Source organism: Mobula hypostoma, chromosome 3 (assembly GCF_963921235.1).
Source record: "Mobula hypostoma chromosome 3, sMobHyp1.1, whole genome shotgun sequence".
NCBI lineage: Eukaryota > Metazoa > Chordata > Chondrichthyes > Myliobatiformes > Myliobatidae > Mobula > Mobula hypostoma.
The window spans coordinates 172326807-172339390 of NC_086099.1; the positions used below are offsets into that span (position 1 = coordinate 172326807).

Below are 12584 nucleotides of genomic sequence, written 5' to 3' on the forward strand. Positions count from 1 at the left end.
GTCTTTATTGATGCTTTGCTGGTGGGGGAGCCAGGATTGTTGCTTTGTTGCTGCTTATGTGTGGGAGGGGGAGCTGGGGGCTTTGGAGTTCTAACATTTAACTGTCATTCATTCTTTGGGGCATTCCTCTGTTTTCGTGGATGGTTGTGAAGAAAAAGAATTTCGGGATGTATATTGTATACTTTCCTCTGACATTAAGTGTACCTTTGAAACTTTCAAATCTAGTAACCTTTGTCTCTTTTGCACTTGACTTCTGCACTCCACCCTTAGTTTTCTCTTTTTTAACTTTTGTTTTTACTTTATCCACACTTTACTGTTTTACCTTACCCATACCCCTCTAATCTATTGAACCCACCTCCTCCCCCCCCCACCGTTATTTAGTTTAAAGCCCTATTGACAGTTGTCATCATGCGATTCACCAGGATCCAGGTTCCATTATTGTTCGGGTGGAGCCCATCCCAATGGGACAGCTCCCCCAATGCTGGTGCCAGTTTCCCAGTAAAGGGGTATGATTTAGTGGTTATTACAGAGATGTGGTTTCAGGGTGGAGAGGATTGGAAATTAAATATCCGAGTGATATGGAAGGATAGACAGGAAGGTTAGGGAGGTGGGGTAGCCCTCTTAATTAAGGATGAGATCAGTATGATATGAGAGACGTTACAAGATCTAAGGAGCAGAATGTTTAATCCATCTGGGTAGAGATTAGGAATAGTAAAGGGAAAAAAATTATTGGTGGGAGTTGTCTATAGGCCACCAAATAATAACATTACAGAGGCACAGGCAATAAACCGAGAAATATCTGAGACATGTAAGAATGAAACAGTAGTTATTGTGGGGGACTTTAACTTGCACATAGATTGGGTGAATCAGCCTGGTCTAGGCAGTCTTGAGGTGGACTTCAAAGTATGCATATGTGATAGCTTTTTTGTTACCAGACCTACAAAGGAATGTGCTATCTTGGATATGGCCCTGTGCAATGAGACAGGTAAAATTAGTGATCTTGTAGTTAGGGATCCTCTTGGAAAGAGTGATCACAGTATGACTGAGTTTCTCATACAAATGGAGGGTGCAAATGTTTGATCTGAAGCCAGTATCTAAACAAGGGAGACAACAGTGGGGTGAGGGAGGAGCTGGATAGGGTCAACTGGGAACACAGGCTATACGGTGGGACAGTTGAGAAACGGTGAAACAAAAGTATAGTCCAGTTAAAAGCAAGGACAATAAGGGTGGGGGAGCAAGCCATGGATAACTAAGGAATAAAGGAAGGCATCAAACTAAAAGCTCATCCGTATAAAGTCGCCAAGAGTAGTGGGAAACTGGAAGATTGGGAAAACTTTAAAAAGCAACAAAGAACCACCAAGTGAGCAATAAAGAAAGGGAAGATAGATTATGAAAATAAACTAGCACAAAATATAAAAATGGACAGTAAAAGTTATAATTATATAAAGTGGAAAAGGGTGGCTAAGTGAATGTAGGTCTCTTGGAGGACGTGGAGGGGGAATTGATATTGGGTAATGAGGAAATGGCTGAGGCTTGGAATAACTATTTTGTGTCAGTCCTCATGGTAGAGGACATTTCTAACATGCTGAAGAGAGATAATATGGATGTGATGGGAGGCGAGGACCTCGATACAATAGCTATCACTAAAGAGGTAGTGCTGAACAAACCTGTGGGCCTAAAGACAGACAAGTCCCCTGGTCCTGACAGAATACATCCCAGGATACTGAAAGAAATGGCAGAGGTTATAGTAGAGGCTTTGGTGATAAATTACCAAAATTCTCTGGACTCTGGGCAGATCCCAGTGGATTGAAAGAAGGCAAATGTCAAACCACTGTTCAAAAAAAGGATGTAGGCAAAAGGCAGGTAATTGAAAGACCGGTTAGTTTAAAATTTGTAGTTTGAAAATGCTTGAAGCTATCATTCAAGAAGAAATAGCGAGCCATTTGTAAAGAAATGGATCCATCAGGCAGACACAGCATGGATTCAGCAAAGGCAGGTCCTGTTTGACAAACTTAGTAGTTTTTTTGAGGAAATAATGAGCACAGTGGATAGAGGGGAAAAGATGAGCGTTACTTACATGGATTTCCAGAAGGCATTTGATAAGGTGCCACATAAAAGACTTGACCATAAGATAAGGTTGCATAGAGTTGGGGGTGATGTATTAGAATGGATAGAGGATTGGTTAACCCATAGAAAGTAGGAAGTTGGGATACATGGGTGTTTCTCTGGTTGGAAATCAATGGTGAACGGTGTGCTGCAGGGGTCAGTGCTGGGCCCGCAACTGTTCACAATATACATTAACACTCTGGAAGAGGAGATCAAGTATAGTGCATGTAAATTTGCTGATGACACTAAATTGAGTGGAAAAGTAAATTGTGCGAGTCTGCAAAGGGATATAGATAGGTTAAGTGAGTGGGCAAAGGTCTGGCAGATGGAGTACCATGTTGGTAAATGCACAGTTATCCATTTTGGAAGGAAAAATGTTAGATTAGATTATTATTTAAATGATAAAAGATTGCAGCATGCTGCTGTGCAGAAGGACTTGGGAGTGCTTGTGCATGAATCACAAAAGGTTGGTTTGCAGGTGCAGCAGACTATTAAGAAGGCAAATGGAATTTTGGCTTTCATTGCGAGAGGGATTGAATTTAAGTGCATGGATGTTACGCTGCAACTGTACAGGGTACTGGTGAGGCCACAGCTGGAGTACTGTGTGCAGTTCTGATCTCCTTACTTGAGGAAGGATATACTGGATTTGAATGTGGTGCAGAGGTGGTTCACCAGACTGATTCCAGAGATGAGGGGATTAGGCTATAAAGAGAGATTGAGTCGCCTGGGATTGTACTCGCTGGAATTCAGAAGAATGAGATCTTATAGAAACATATAAAATTATGAAAGGGATAGATAAGATAGAAACAGGAAAGTTGGTAGGTGAGACTAAAACTAGGGGACATAGCCTCAAGGTTCGAGGGAGTAATTTTAGGATGGAGGTGACGAGGAAATGTTTTTCCCAACAGTAGTGGATCTGTGGAATACTCTGCCCAATGAAGCAGTGGAGGCTACCTCAGTAAATAGTATCTTATGTTCTTTTGTTATGTTTTTATTTTCTTGTGAATGTCACCTGTGCAACATACCTGTGATACTGCAGCAAGTGTTTCATGGTACCTGTGCATGCATGTACTGTGCTTATGATAATGAACTGAACAATAAACTCAAATTTCATTTTCTCCCCTTCACAAAACGTCTCCTGTAGTGAGCCAATTCCACCCTTCCAAACAGGCTTCTCTGACCATATCTTCCTCATCAACTCGCCAGAGCAACACCCCTCTCAGCAACTTTTTCTTCCCATCCTTCAGCACAAATTCCTCTCCCTCTTCACACCAACCACACACCTTATACCCTTTCTCCATTGCAGTTTATCTTTAACTTCATAACAATTTTATTTTTCCATCACATTACACATTCTATTTTGTATCGATCCATATTATTCCTTTTCACTGTTCCTGATGAAAAAACTGTTTCAGGATACAGTATAGGCTCTGCCTTAAACACATGCAGTTGTATCAGTGAGTGTGCCTGCAGGCATCTGAGAAACAAGAAGGGTTTGATATCTCTGCTTGGTCTGATTTGGAACAAATTCAGGGCATTTTGTGTGCAATATTCTGTCAATTTTCCAAATTATTTAAAATTCCAAGATAAAACTAGACCATGGATATTGAGTCTTGACATAGTGTTATGAAGAGTTAACTTTCTGGAGTGGAGAAAGGGCAGCATAGCTCGGACAGTCACTGATGCATAGTACCAGATGCTGGTCAATCCGAGCATCCGTGCTGGCTGTGGTTTCCTCCAGGCGCTCCTCCCACATTCCAGAGATGTGCAGTTTGCCAGGTGAATTAGCAATTGTAAACTTCTCCTTGTGTGTAGGCAAGTAATGGAGTGTAGGGTGAGTTGAGGAGAATGTGGGGAGAATTAAAACATGTAATTAATGTAGGATTTGTGTAAAAACAACTGGTTTGTGGTCAGCACGGACTCAGTGGTCCAAAGGACCATTACTCCAAAATTTATTGCTCTTACTGTGAGCCACTTTACAAATTGGTGGGTGACTTTAAAACCTACATTAAGTGCTAATTGTGGTACCTCCATAGCAGCTGAGACTCATATCAGTTAATTCAATAGAAAAAAAGGACATGATCACTGGGAGTATGTGCTGTGTGCATGCTTGTTTGGACAAAATCTCTCCAAATCATTGCAAAAGACCAAATGCAATGATTAGTGCAAGGAACAAAATGCCGAAATAGTTTAAACATGATACAGCATATCAGAAATATGGCTTCTGTTAATTGCATCCAATGGTGGGCCTGAGAAGCTTTTAAAGTAGTTTCCAAGCACATGTCCCAATAGGTACATTTTGAGTTATAAAATGATTTCTGATTTATTTTGTTTATTTAGAGATACAGTGTGGAATAAGCCCTTAAGTCCCTTCGAGCTGCGCCGCCCAGCAACCCCCGACTTAACCCTAGCCCGTTCAATTTTAACAATGACCAATTAACCTACTAATCAGTATGCCTTTGGACTGTGGGAGGAAACCAAAGCACCCAGAGAAATCCATGCATTCCATGGGGAGGACATACAAACTCCTTACAGAGGACGGAGGGATTGAATTCCAACACCCCAAGCGGTATTAGCTTTGTGCTAACCGCTACACTACCAGGGCATAGGTAATTAAAAGAATTCCAGTTAAATGTTTACTGTATATTCATTTTCTGCTGTATTAATGAAAATGTATAAAGATATCACTTGAATATACTTAAGGAAGTATACACAATAAATTAAGATTCTGACACCACGGCTGGCTGCAAAGACGATTTTCACTCAGCAATATACAAGTAAATTAAAATGGAGCAAAGAAACTCGTGGAACTAGTGTAACTTTAAACAAAATTTGTGACCAGATTGCTAAAATGCATGTCCGTGGGCAATTATTTACTTACAATGCCATCAACTCTCTTTTATTGGCATTGTGGAAAAAAAATTCAAGGTGAGATGCCCAAAAGCAGTTATGGTTATTCTAATACTCCTGTCACTGTAGCCTGACAACGTTGCAAAAGTAGCTTGATAATGTTGAACAGACCGTAAACACTTTCATTATGAAAACTCCAGAAACTTGAATTTATTATAAATATTAATTTACAATTGTGTTGATCAAACCTCCATTCATTTCCATGATATTACATTTGAACCAAAGAAAATTATACTCGAGGATAAGGAGTAAATATAGGAAATGCAGTTTTCACTGAAACCCAATAGCATAAGAACTGAATTTTATCATTCGGCCTCAGAGGAAGAACTGCAATATTTAAAACAGAATTAAAGGAGCTTGAGGAAACAAAACTTAAAACATAACTTCACAAATTCAGGTGAATGACCCTACTAGCAAGTTAATTAATTTGCTGACTTCAATTTAAATCAATACGTCCAATCAGTTTTGCAGTTTAACTGTTAGTTTTAAAAGACACTTTGCATTGGTCAAACATCTAAATATTGTATCCTTATATAAAGTGGGAATGTATTAAGTACAGTACTATGAAAGTGCAAATAGCAACAATTCTTTTGAAGATAATTCAAGGTTAATAGTTGGCTTTAGTATTATAAAATTCGCAGTTCCTTAAAAATAGTTCTGATTTTTTTTTCCGATTTTCAAATTAATCCAAGAGATTTAAAACTTGTAACTGAAAAGATAGTTTTGAATCTGAATGATTCATGACCATGCATAGCCAACAATACACAGAATGGACCATGGTTTAAATTCCACAAATTAAACAATGGTTTTACATAACGAAAACCCCACAGAACTACTAACTTCATATACAACACTCTTACATAGCTCAACTTTGCAATACATATTCAATGCCATGTAATATATATCCTTTTTATTTCCAATATCAAACCAAAATTACTTCAATGCAACACTACTTTGTCAGACAGTGACTCAGTAAAAAGTCAGTTAAGTAAAACATTCCAAACTTAAACCACTTACAAATCTTGGGCTTTACATTGTTTATATTTATTAAACTCCAAATTTCAAAAACTGAATGAAATTATTCGAGTTTGATAAAAGCAACTTGATGATTTAGACTAGTATGATGCTTTTAAGGGTAAAAACTTTCATAATAAAAATTAGCACAATTAGATTCTTTTTCCAGACAATGACTGTGTACTTGGAAAAAGTTTGATTATATTATTATACAACCAAATTTTTTAAATGCTGTGAAATTTACTACAAAATTCCACAGACACACATCCAATATTCAATGCAAAACTCTCATCCCAAAATGCAAATGGCAACAATTATATGATAAATTAATTTAGGGTCATGTGCATTGGTTTGATCTTAATTCTGATGATCTGAAAATGTGGCAACCAACCATGTAGGTAAGGCAAGGCACAATGATAGACTGAGTAGGCAGACATTTGAAGTGATCGTTGTGGCTTTCATATGATTTTTACCTTTTTGCCTACAAGGGATGGCTTTGCATTTAACAAATTTTAGGCCTACATTTCAAGTCTTTTTCAAGACAAAGTGGCACTGACAGTACATTTAATTCAATACTTTTCTTCTCCCCCCTGCACTTCTCCAGATGAAAAGACTCCAATTGAATTTACAGTAAAGTGGGGAGTTTAAAAAAGAGTACTCTGATAATCTCCATTTCTGATTCCTTGAAATAAATCACTTGAAAGCAGCAACCACTTAACAAATCAAAGCGCAAGCCACACCTCTGCAGCAACCATGCTACTTTGACTTCCAATTTGCATCTACTTCCACAAAAAGAGGCCACTTCCAGTCGATGGCTCCAAAGATCAGTTCTGGCCAGTGCAGGCACAAGCGGAATACAATGGATTAAACTGGTTTCAACTGGTTAAATTTTGGCACCACAATTCACTTGTAATAGGCAGTGCTTACTTTCCTTTTACAGTCAACTTAGAAGTATTCCAACAGACTACCCTTTAGAACAATTCTCGATGCCTATGACGTCGGATAAGACAGCCTCCCTGTTTTTATACAGATCCTTTAATTACCAGTTGGTATAATTAAAAGATAAACAAGGATCCAAAAGAATTAAGCTTTTCATTGAAAATTCAGGAACCAATGTGGGATTAACTAGCTGAGATATTCTTTGGAGGACTCAAAACTTTTCTCTATCATTGACAGGTGCTTCAGCACTCCTATACTATGTGCCAGCCTAGGTTCATGCTGATCTAAGCAACAGGGACACAATGAAAGTGACTCCATGAGTAATCTACTTGTTGCAGTTATACTAAATGAATTTGTTCTTCCCATTCATTTGAAGAGTTATTCTGCTGGGAGTCATCATCCAAGAGTATTCTACTCCTGCTGTCACTCACACCCGATGATTCTGGTTCCGATTTGGTAGCATCAGTACTTTCCAAAGAGTAGGCTTCATCAACTTGGGGTCCTCTACCTTCATTCATGACTGCAGCTTCAAATAATGCATGGTCCTCATGAAGGCTCTGTAACATCTCAATTCTGCCTGATGCTTGTTCCTCTCCACCAAGTTGCTGTGTATTAATGTCAGTTTCTGAAGATGCCGAAGGAATTAATGCAATGCTCTGGGGATTCATATCATGGAACCAGGCCATGATATTACCAAGAAGATTTACATTCATTGCAGGGTCTGTGTCTGTGGGATCCGTACCTTCAGGAGATGAGAAGTATCTAGTATGTACATCAAAGGAGCTACTAAATCTATTAGGGTAGGGATCATTGTTTACATTAAGTCTCATCAGGTTGTTATCCAAATCCATTAACTGAGAATTGCTTAGAGCTCTTGCACTATCCATGCCTCTCTGAGCTGTATCAAGCCTTGAAGGCAAGGAAGTACCAATGGCCCCTAAAGATGGTTCATTGTTAAGGAATTCTTGAGGCTCACCACCTACAGCAAGGGCAGATTCTTGCAGGGAAAGCTGGATAGCTAGCAGGATATTTGGATCTTCATCATCAAGAGAGCTCAAAGCCTAATAAAGAAAGCAAAAACATTATTACTACTTGTAGATTTCATTAACAAATTTCATTATATATACACACACACATACACACATATGCAGATTAAAATCCATTGAAGCCAATATAGCAGAATTTAATTCATGAAATGTAGAATGGCTCATAATGTTGGGTTGACCAATATAAACCTACTTTATGATCAATCTAACCCCTCCCTGCTAGAGAGCACACAACCCTCCATTTTTCTTACATCGTCATGCCTATAGGAGTCTTTTATCAGCCTCTACCACCACCCTGGCAGTGCATTTCACACACCATAACTCTATGTAAAAACCGACCTTCAGCACCATCCCTAAACTTTTCTCTACTTACCTTAAGTGTGTTCTCTGGTATTGGCCAGTGCTGCCCTTGGAAAAAAGGTACTGGATGTCCACTCAAACTTCCGCCTCTCATTATCTTATACAATTCCAAGATACTTTTCATTCTCTGTCACTCCAAAGAGAAAAGCACTAGCTCACTCAATCTTTCCTCACAAGACATGGACTCTAATTCATGCTGGTATATCTCCTCTGCACTGTCTCGAAAGCTTCCATATTCTTCATATAATGAGGTGACCAGAACTGAACACTGTATTCTAAGTGTGGTTTAAACAGAGTTTTATAGAGGTGAACATTATGCCACAACTCTTGAACTCAATTCTCAACTAATGAAGGCCAGCCAATCATACACTTTCTAAACCACGCTATCAACCTTGCATAGCAACTTTAATAGATCTATGGACTTGAACCCACGATCCCTCTATGTTCCTCCACACTACTAAGAATCCTGGCATTAACCTTGTGCTCCACCTTCAAGTTCAGTCTTCCAAAGTGTATCACTTCAGTTTTCTGGACCAAACTCCATCTGCCACTTCTCTGCCCAACTCTGCATCCTGTATATATCCTGTTGTAATCTCTAATAACCTTCGACAACCACAACTCTTCCAACATTTGTGTCATTTGCAAACTAACCAACTTCTCCACTTCCTCATCCATAAAAATCACTAACGGCAGGGGTCCCAGAACAGATCTCTATGATTCAGCAGTATGGCCTCTCCTCTCGTCAGTCTGTCCACATTTTGTGTCAGGAATCCTTCCTGAACACATCTAACAAATTCTGTCCCATTTACGAGGAGCCAATTAATATTAGGGAAGTTGCAGTAACCAATGACAACTTATTTTTGCACCTTTCCAAAATATGCAAACTTATCTGCTTTCAGTGTCCTGGTGGTTACTGTGAGTCCTATAGAATACTCCCAGTGATTGCTCCCTTCCTGCTTCTGACTTCCACCCACACTAAGCAGATGATCCCTCCACAACATCCTCCCTTTCTGCAGTTACAATACTATCCTCGATTAGCAATTCCACTCACCCACTTGTTTTACCTCCATCCCTGTCCCATTTGAAACATTCAAACCCCAGAACATCAAGCAGCCAATCTGGCCCTTGTGATAATCAAGCCTCGGTAATGGCCACAGCATTGCAATATAGTACCCAATCTGCAGCAGCACAAACTTTAAACACAATTTGCACAACTGGTTTAGAGATACAGGTGCACAATTCAAAGGTACAAAAATATTAAAGTACACTGCACAGGAAGAAATAGGGAAAACATTTTGGCAAAAGTCAGAACCTGAGTATCCTTCAGTGAGTGACTTGTCATGTGATACCCCATATACTGCAGCTGAGGCCTCTGTCGGTCAGAGTTGACCATGGATATTGCATCCTAGCTGTCTAGATATGTGAGCCTGAGCAGTATGATACGGAGAGCAAACTGTTGCCTAAGTAGCAAGCCACCCTCTCTGCACAACTGATGAACCCAAAGGAATGGCAGAGACCAATACAGTTCAGTACCAGCAGCATTGCACAAGTTGTCAGTCAGCATTGAACTCAATGTAAGACAGCCGTAAGAGACTCCAGCTCCGGATTTTTCCCTTGGATTTGCTCTCAAAGCCTTCCCTACGAATGGATATAGCCGCAAGTCAGTGGAGGTTTGAGATCAGAGTTTTCCTTCTCCCAGATGAGCTGCCAACCATGGCTGATGAGCTCTATCTGCCTGAAGTGACTGGTTTTAAGGTGCCAGTAACCCGCTTTTGCCCCTTCTCCTGTTAGAAACAGTTCTACCATAGTTGGCCCCATCTACAAAACAGAGTATAATAGAATTCTCCACTTGCTTGGATGAACATTTTCTACAGTACAGGAAAACAAACATCCAGGAACAAAGCAGGCCACTTTACCTGTGTCTCACCATTGGTGTTCCGTGACTTGCAGTTTACACTGTCTGCCAAATACACTGAAGTTACCTGCCCAAGTAACCACTACAGCATCTTCCTAATCACGGAACACAACCACCTGCATGTTCCTGCCACATAATAAACTATTCTTAATTGGAAACATATTCACAAACATACGAAAGTCTGCAGATGCTGGAAATCCAAAGCAACACACAGAAACTGGAGGAACTCAGCAGGTCAGACAGCATCTATGGAAAAGAGTAAACAGTCAACATGTTGGGCCAAGACCCTTCTTCAGGACTGGGAAGGAAGGGGGAAGATGCTGGAATAAGAAGGTGGGGGGAGGGGAAGGAAGAGAGCTAGGTGATGGGTGAAGCCAGCTGGGTGGGAAAGGTAAAGGCTGGAGAGGAAGGAATCTGACAGGAGAGGAGACGGACAATAGGAGGAAGAGGAGGGGGAGGGCACCTGAGGGAAGAGGTAAAAGATCAGGGGGATGGGGGGTGGAATTTGTCTCCTATCAGATTCTCCTCTCCTGTCCTATCAGATTCTTTCTTCTCTAGTCCTTGACTTGTCTCACCCACCTGGCTTCACCTATCACCTTCCAGGTAGCCTCTTTCCCCTTCCCCCACTTTTTCATTCTGGCATCTTCCCCATTCCTTCTCAGAAGAAGGGTATTGGCCTGAAACGACATCTTATTACTGTTTTCCATAGATGTTGCCTGACCTGCAAAGTTCCTCTAGCATTTTGTGTGTGTTGCTTCAGAAAAATATTGCCATCTTTTATCGTCTCATGACCTAACTCCCAAAACATCTTTCTAATAGCACTCTGGAGTAAGCTTACAAGGGTTTAAAGTGACGATTTACTACTACCTTAATGGCAGTTAGAGACGAGTACTAAATTTTGGCTGCACCACTGATGCCCCACATAAAAAGTATAAATGCTAAAGGGTAGGGTGGTTAAGTGTTATACATTCAAGTCATGGAGAAGTACAACATAGAAACAGGCCCTTTGGCCCAACAGGTCCACGCCAAAACCATTTAAGCTGCCTACGATCTCCACTGGGACCACAGCCTTCCATGTACCTATCCAAACTTCTCTTAAATGTTGAAATCGAGCTCACATGTACCATTTCTGTTGGCAGCTCATTCCACACTTTCATGACCCTGAGTGATGAAGTTTCCCCTCATGTTCTCCTTAAACTTCTCACCTTTCACCCTTAACCCATGACCTCTGGTTGTAGTCTCACCCAACCCTAATGGAAAAAGCCTGCTTGCTTTTACCCTATCTAAACCCCTCATAATTTTGTATTACTCAAGGTTAGTTCACTTCCAGGCATTGACTTTTAATGCCCTTTGTTTTATTTCAGTTTAAAAAAAAGATATTTCCTCCTTCTACCTGTACATGTTTGACTTGCAGTATTGTTTTGCAGGAATAACTTAAAATTTTCATTTCCATTGGAAACACAAGAGACTGCAAATGCTGAATGTGGAGCAATGCAAAATATTGATCAAGTACTGTCAAGAACTGAACTTGTCATTACCTTTACAGCAAATTTCCAACTTAGATTGGCTATCAGGGAGATATTGTACATAATGTGTACATTTAGTGACATGCTTTATTTATTTTGTAAAAATACTGCATCTCAACTTATGCTGTATACCTCATTGCAGAGAATAAACAGGAGTTACTGTCATGTGTCAAACAAATAAAAAATCCCAGCTCATTGAGGAATAAATAAGAACTTAAAAAGCCTCCATACCAAATATTAACTTGATAGTGAATCTGAATGCATTTTAACTTCATTGCTGGCACTGGGTATTCATATACATGGCAAGAATTGAACACATTCATAAATGATTCTTATGTCATCTCTTGCTGAAAGTAATACTATACAGAATGGAGATATTAGAAAAAGTACACCCTATCCTCGTTATATGCGTCTTCAGACAATGCGGATTTACAGTTATGCGAGGAACCTATTTCTACCAGTGTCTCTTTATATGCGTCCAAAACTCTCAGTTATGCGAGGAGCACTGCTTTCCCGCCAATACAAGTCACATGCTCACACCTCACTGTTGGGATGAGAAACACCACTTTCCCGACAATACAAGTCAGGTGTGCTCACCTCGCAATCTCACTCCCACCAATTTTGCATTGGTTTTGGCAAGGTGTGGATGGGCGATCTTGCGCTCTTAATCTTCTGTTGGTTTTACCTACGGTGCAGTGATTTTGTGCTTGAAATATTTAACTATGCCTCCTAAGCGTCCTAAGTCATGTCCTGGGCCATCAGCCGAGC

General features: G+C 40.1%; 1 protein-coding gene across 5 annotated transcripts in view; it reads right to left on the reverse strand.

The window, feature by feature from the left end:
- Window positions 1-5156: 5156 nt before the first annotated feature.
- ankib1a (ankyrin repeat and IBR domain containing 1a) overlaps window positions 5157-12584 on the reverse strand; it is a 129212-nt gene continuing 121784 nt past the window's right edge. For all 5 annotated transcript variants that reach the window (XM_063044108.1, XM_063044109.1, XM_063044105.1 and 2 more), the window contains one exon: window positions 5157-8030. In XM_063044108.1, coding sequence (XP_062900178.1) covers window positions 7308-8030 — 723 coding nt within the window. In that variant the 3' untranslated portion in view covers window positions 5157-7307. The remainder of the gene's footprint in view (window positions 8031-12584) is intronic.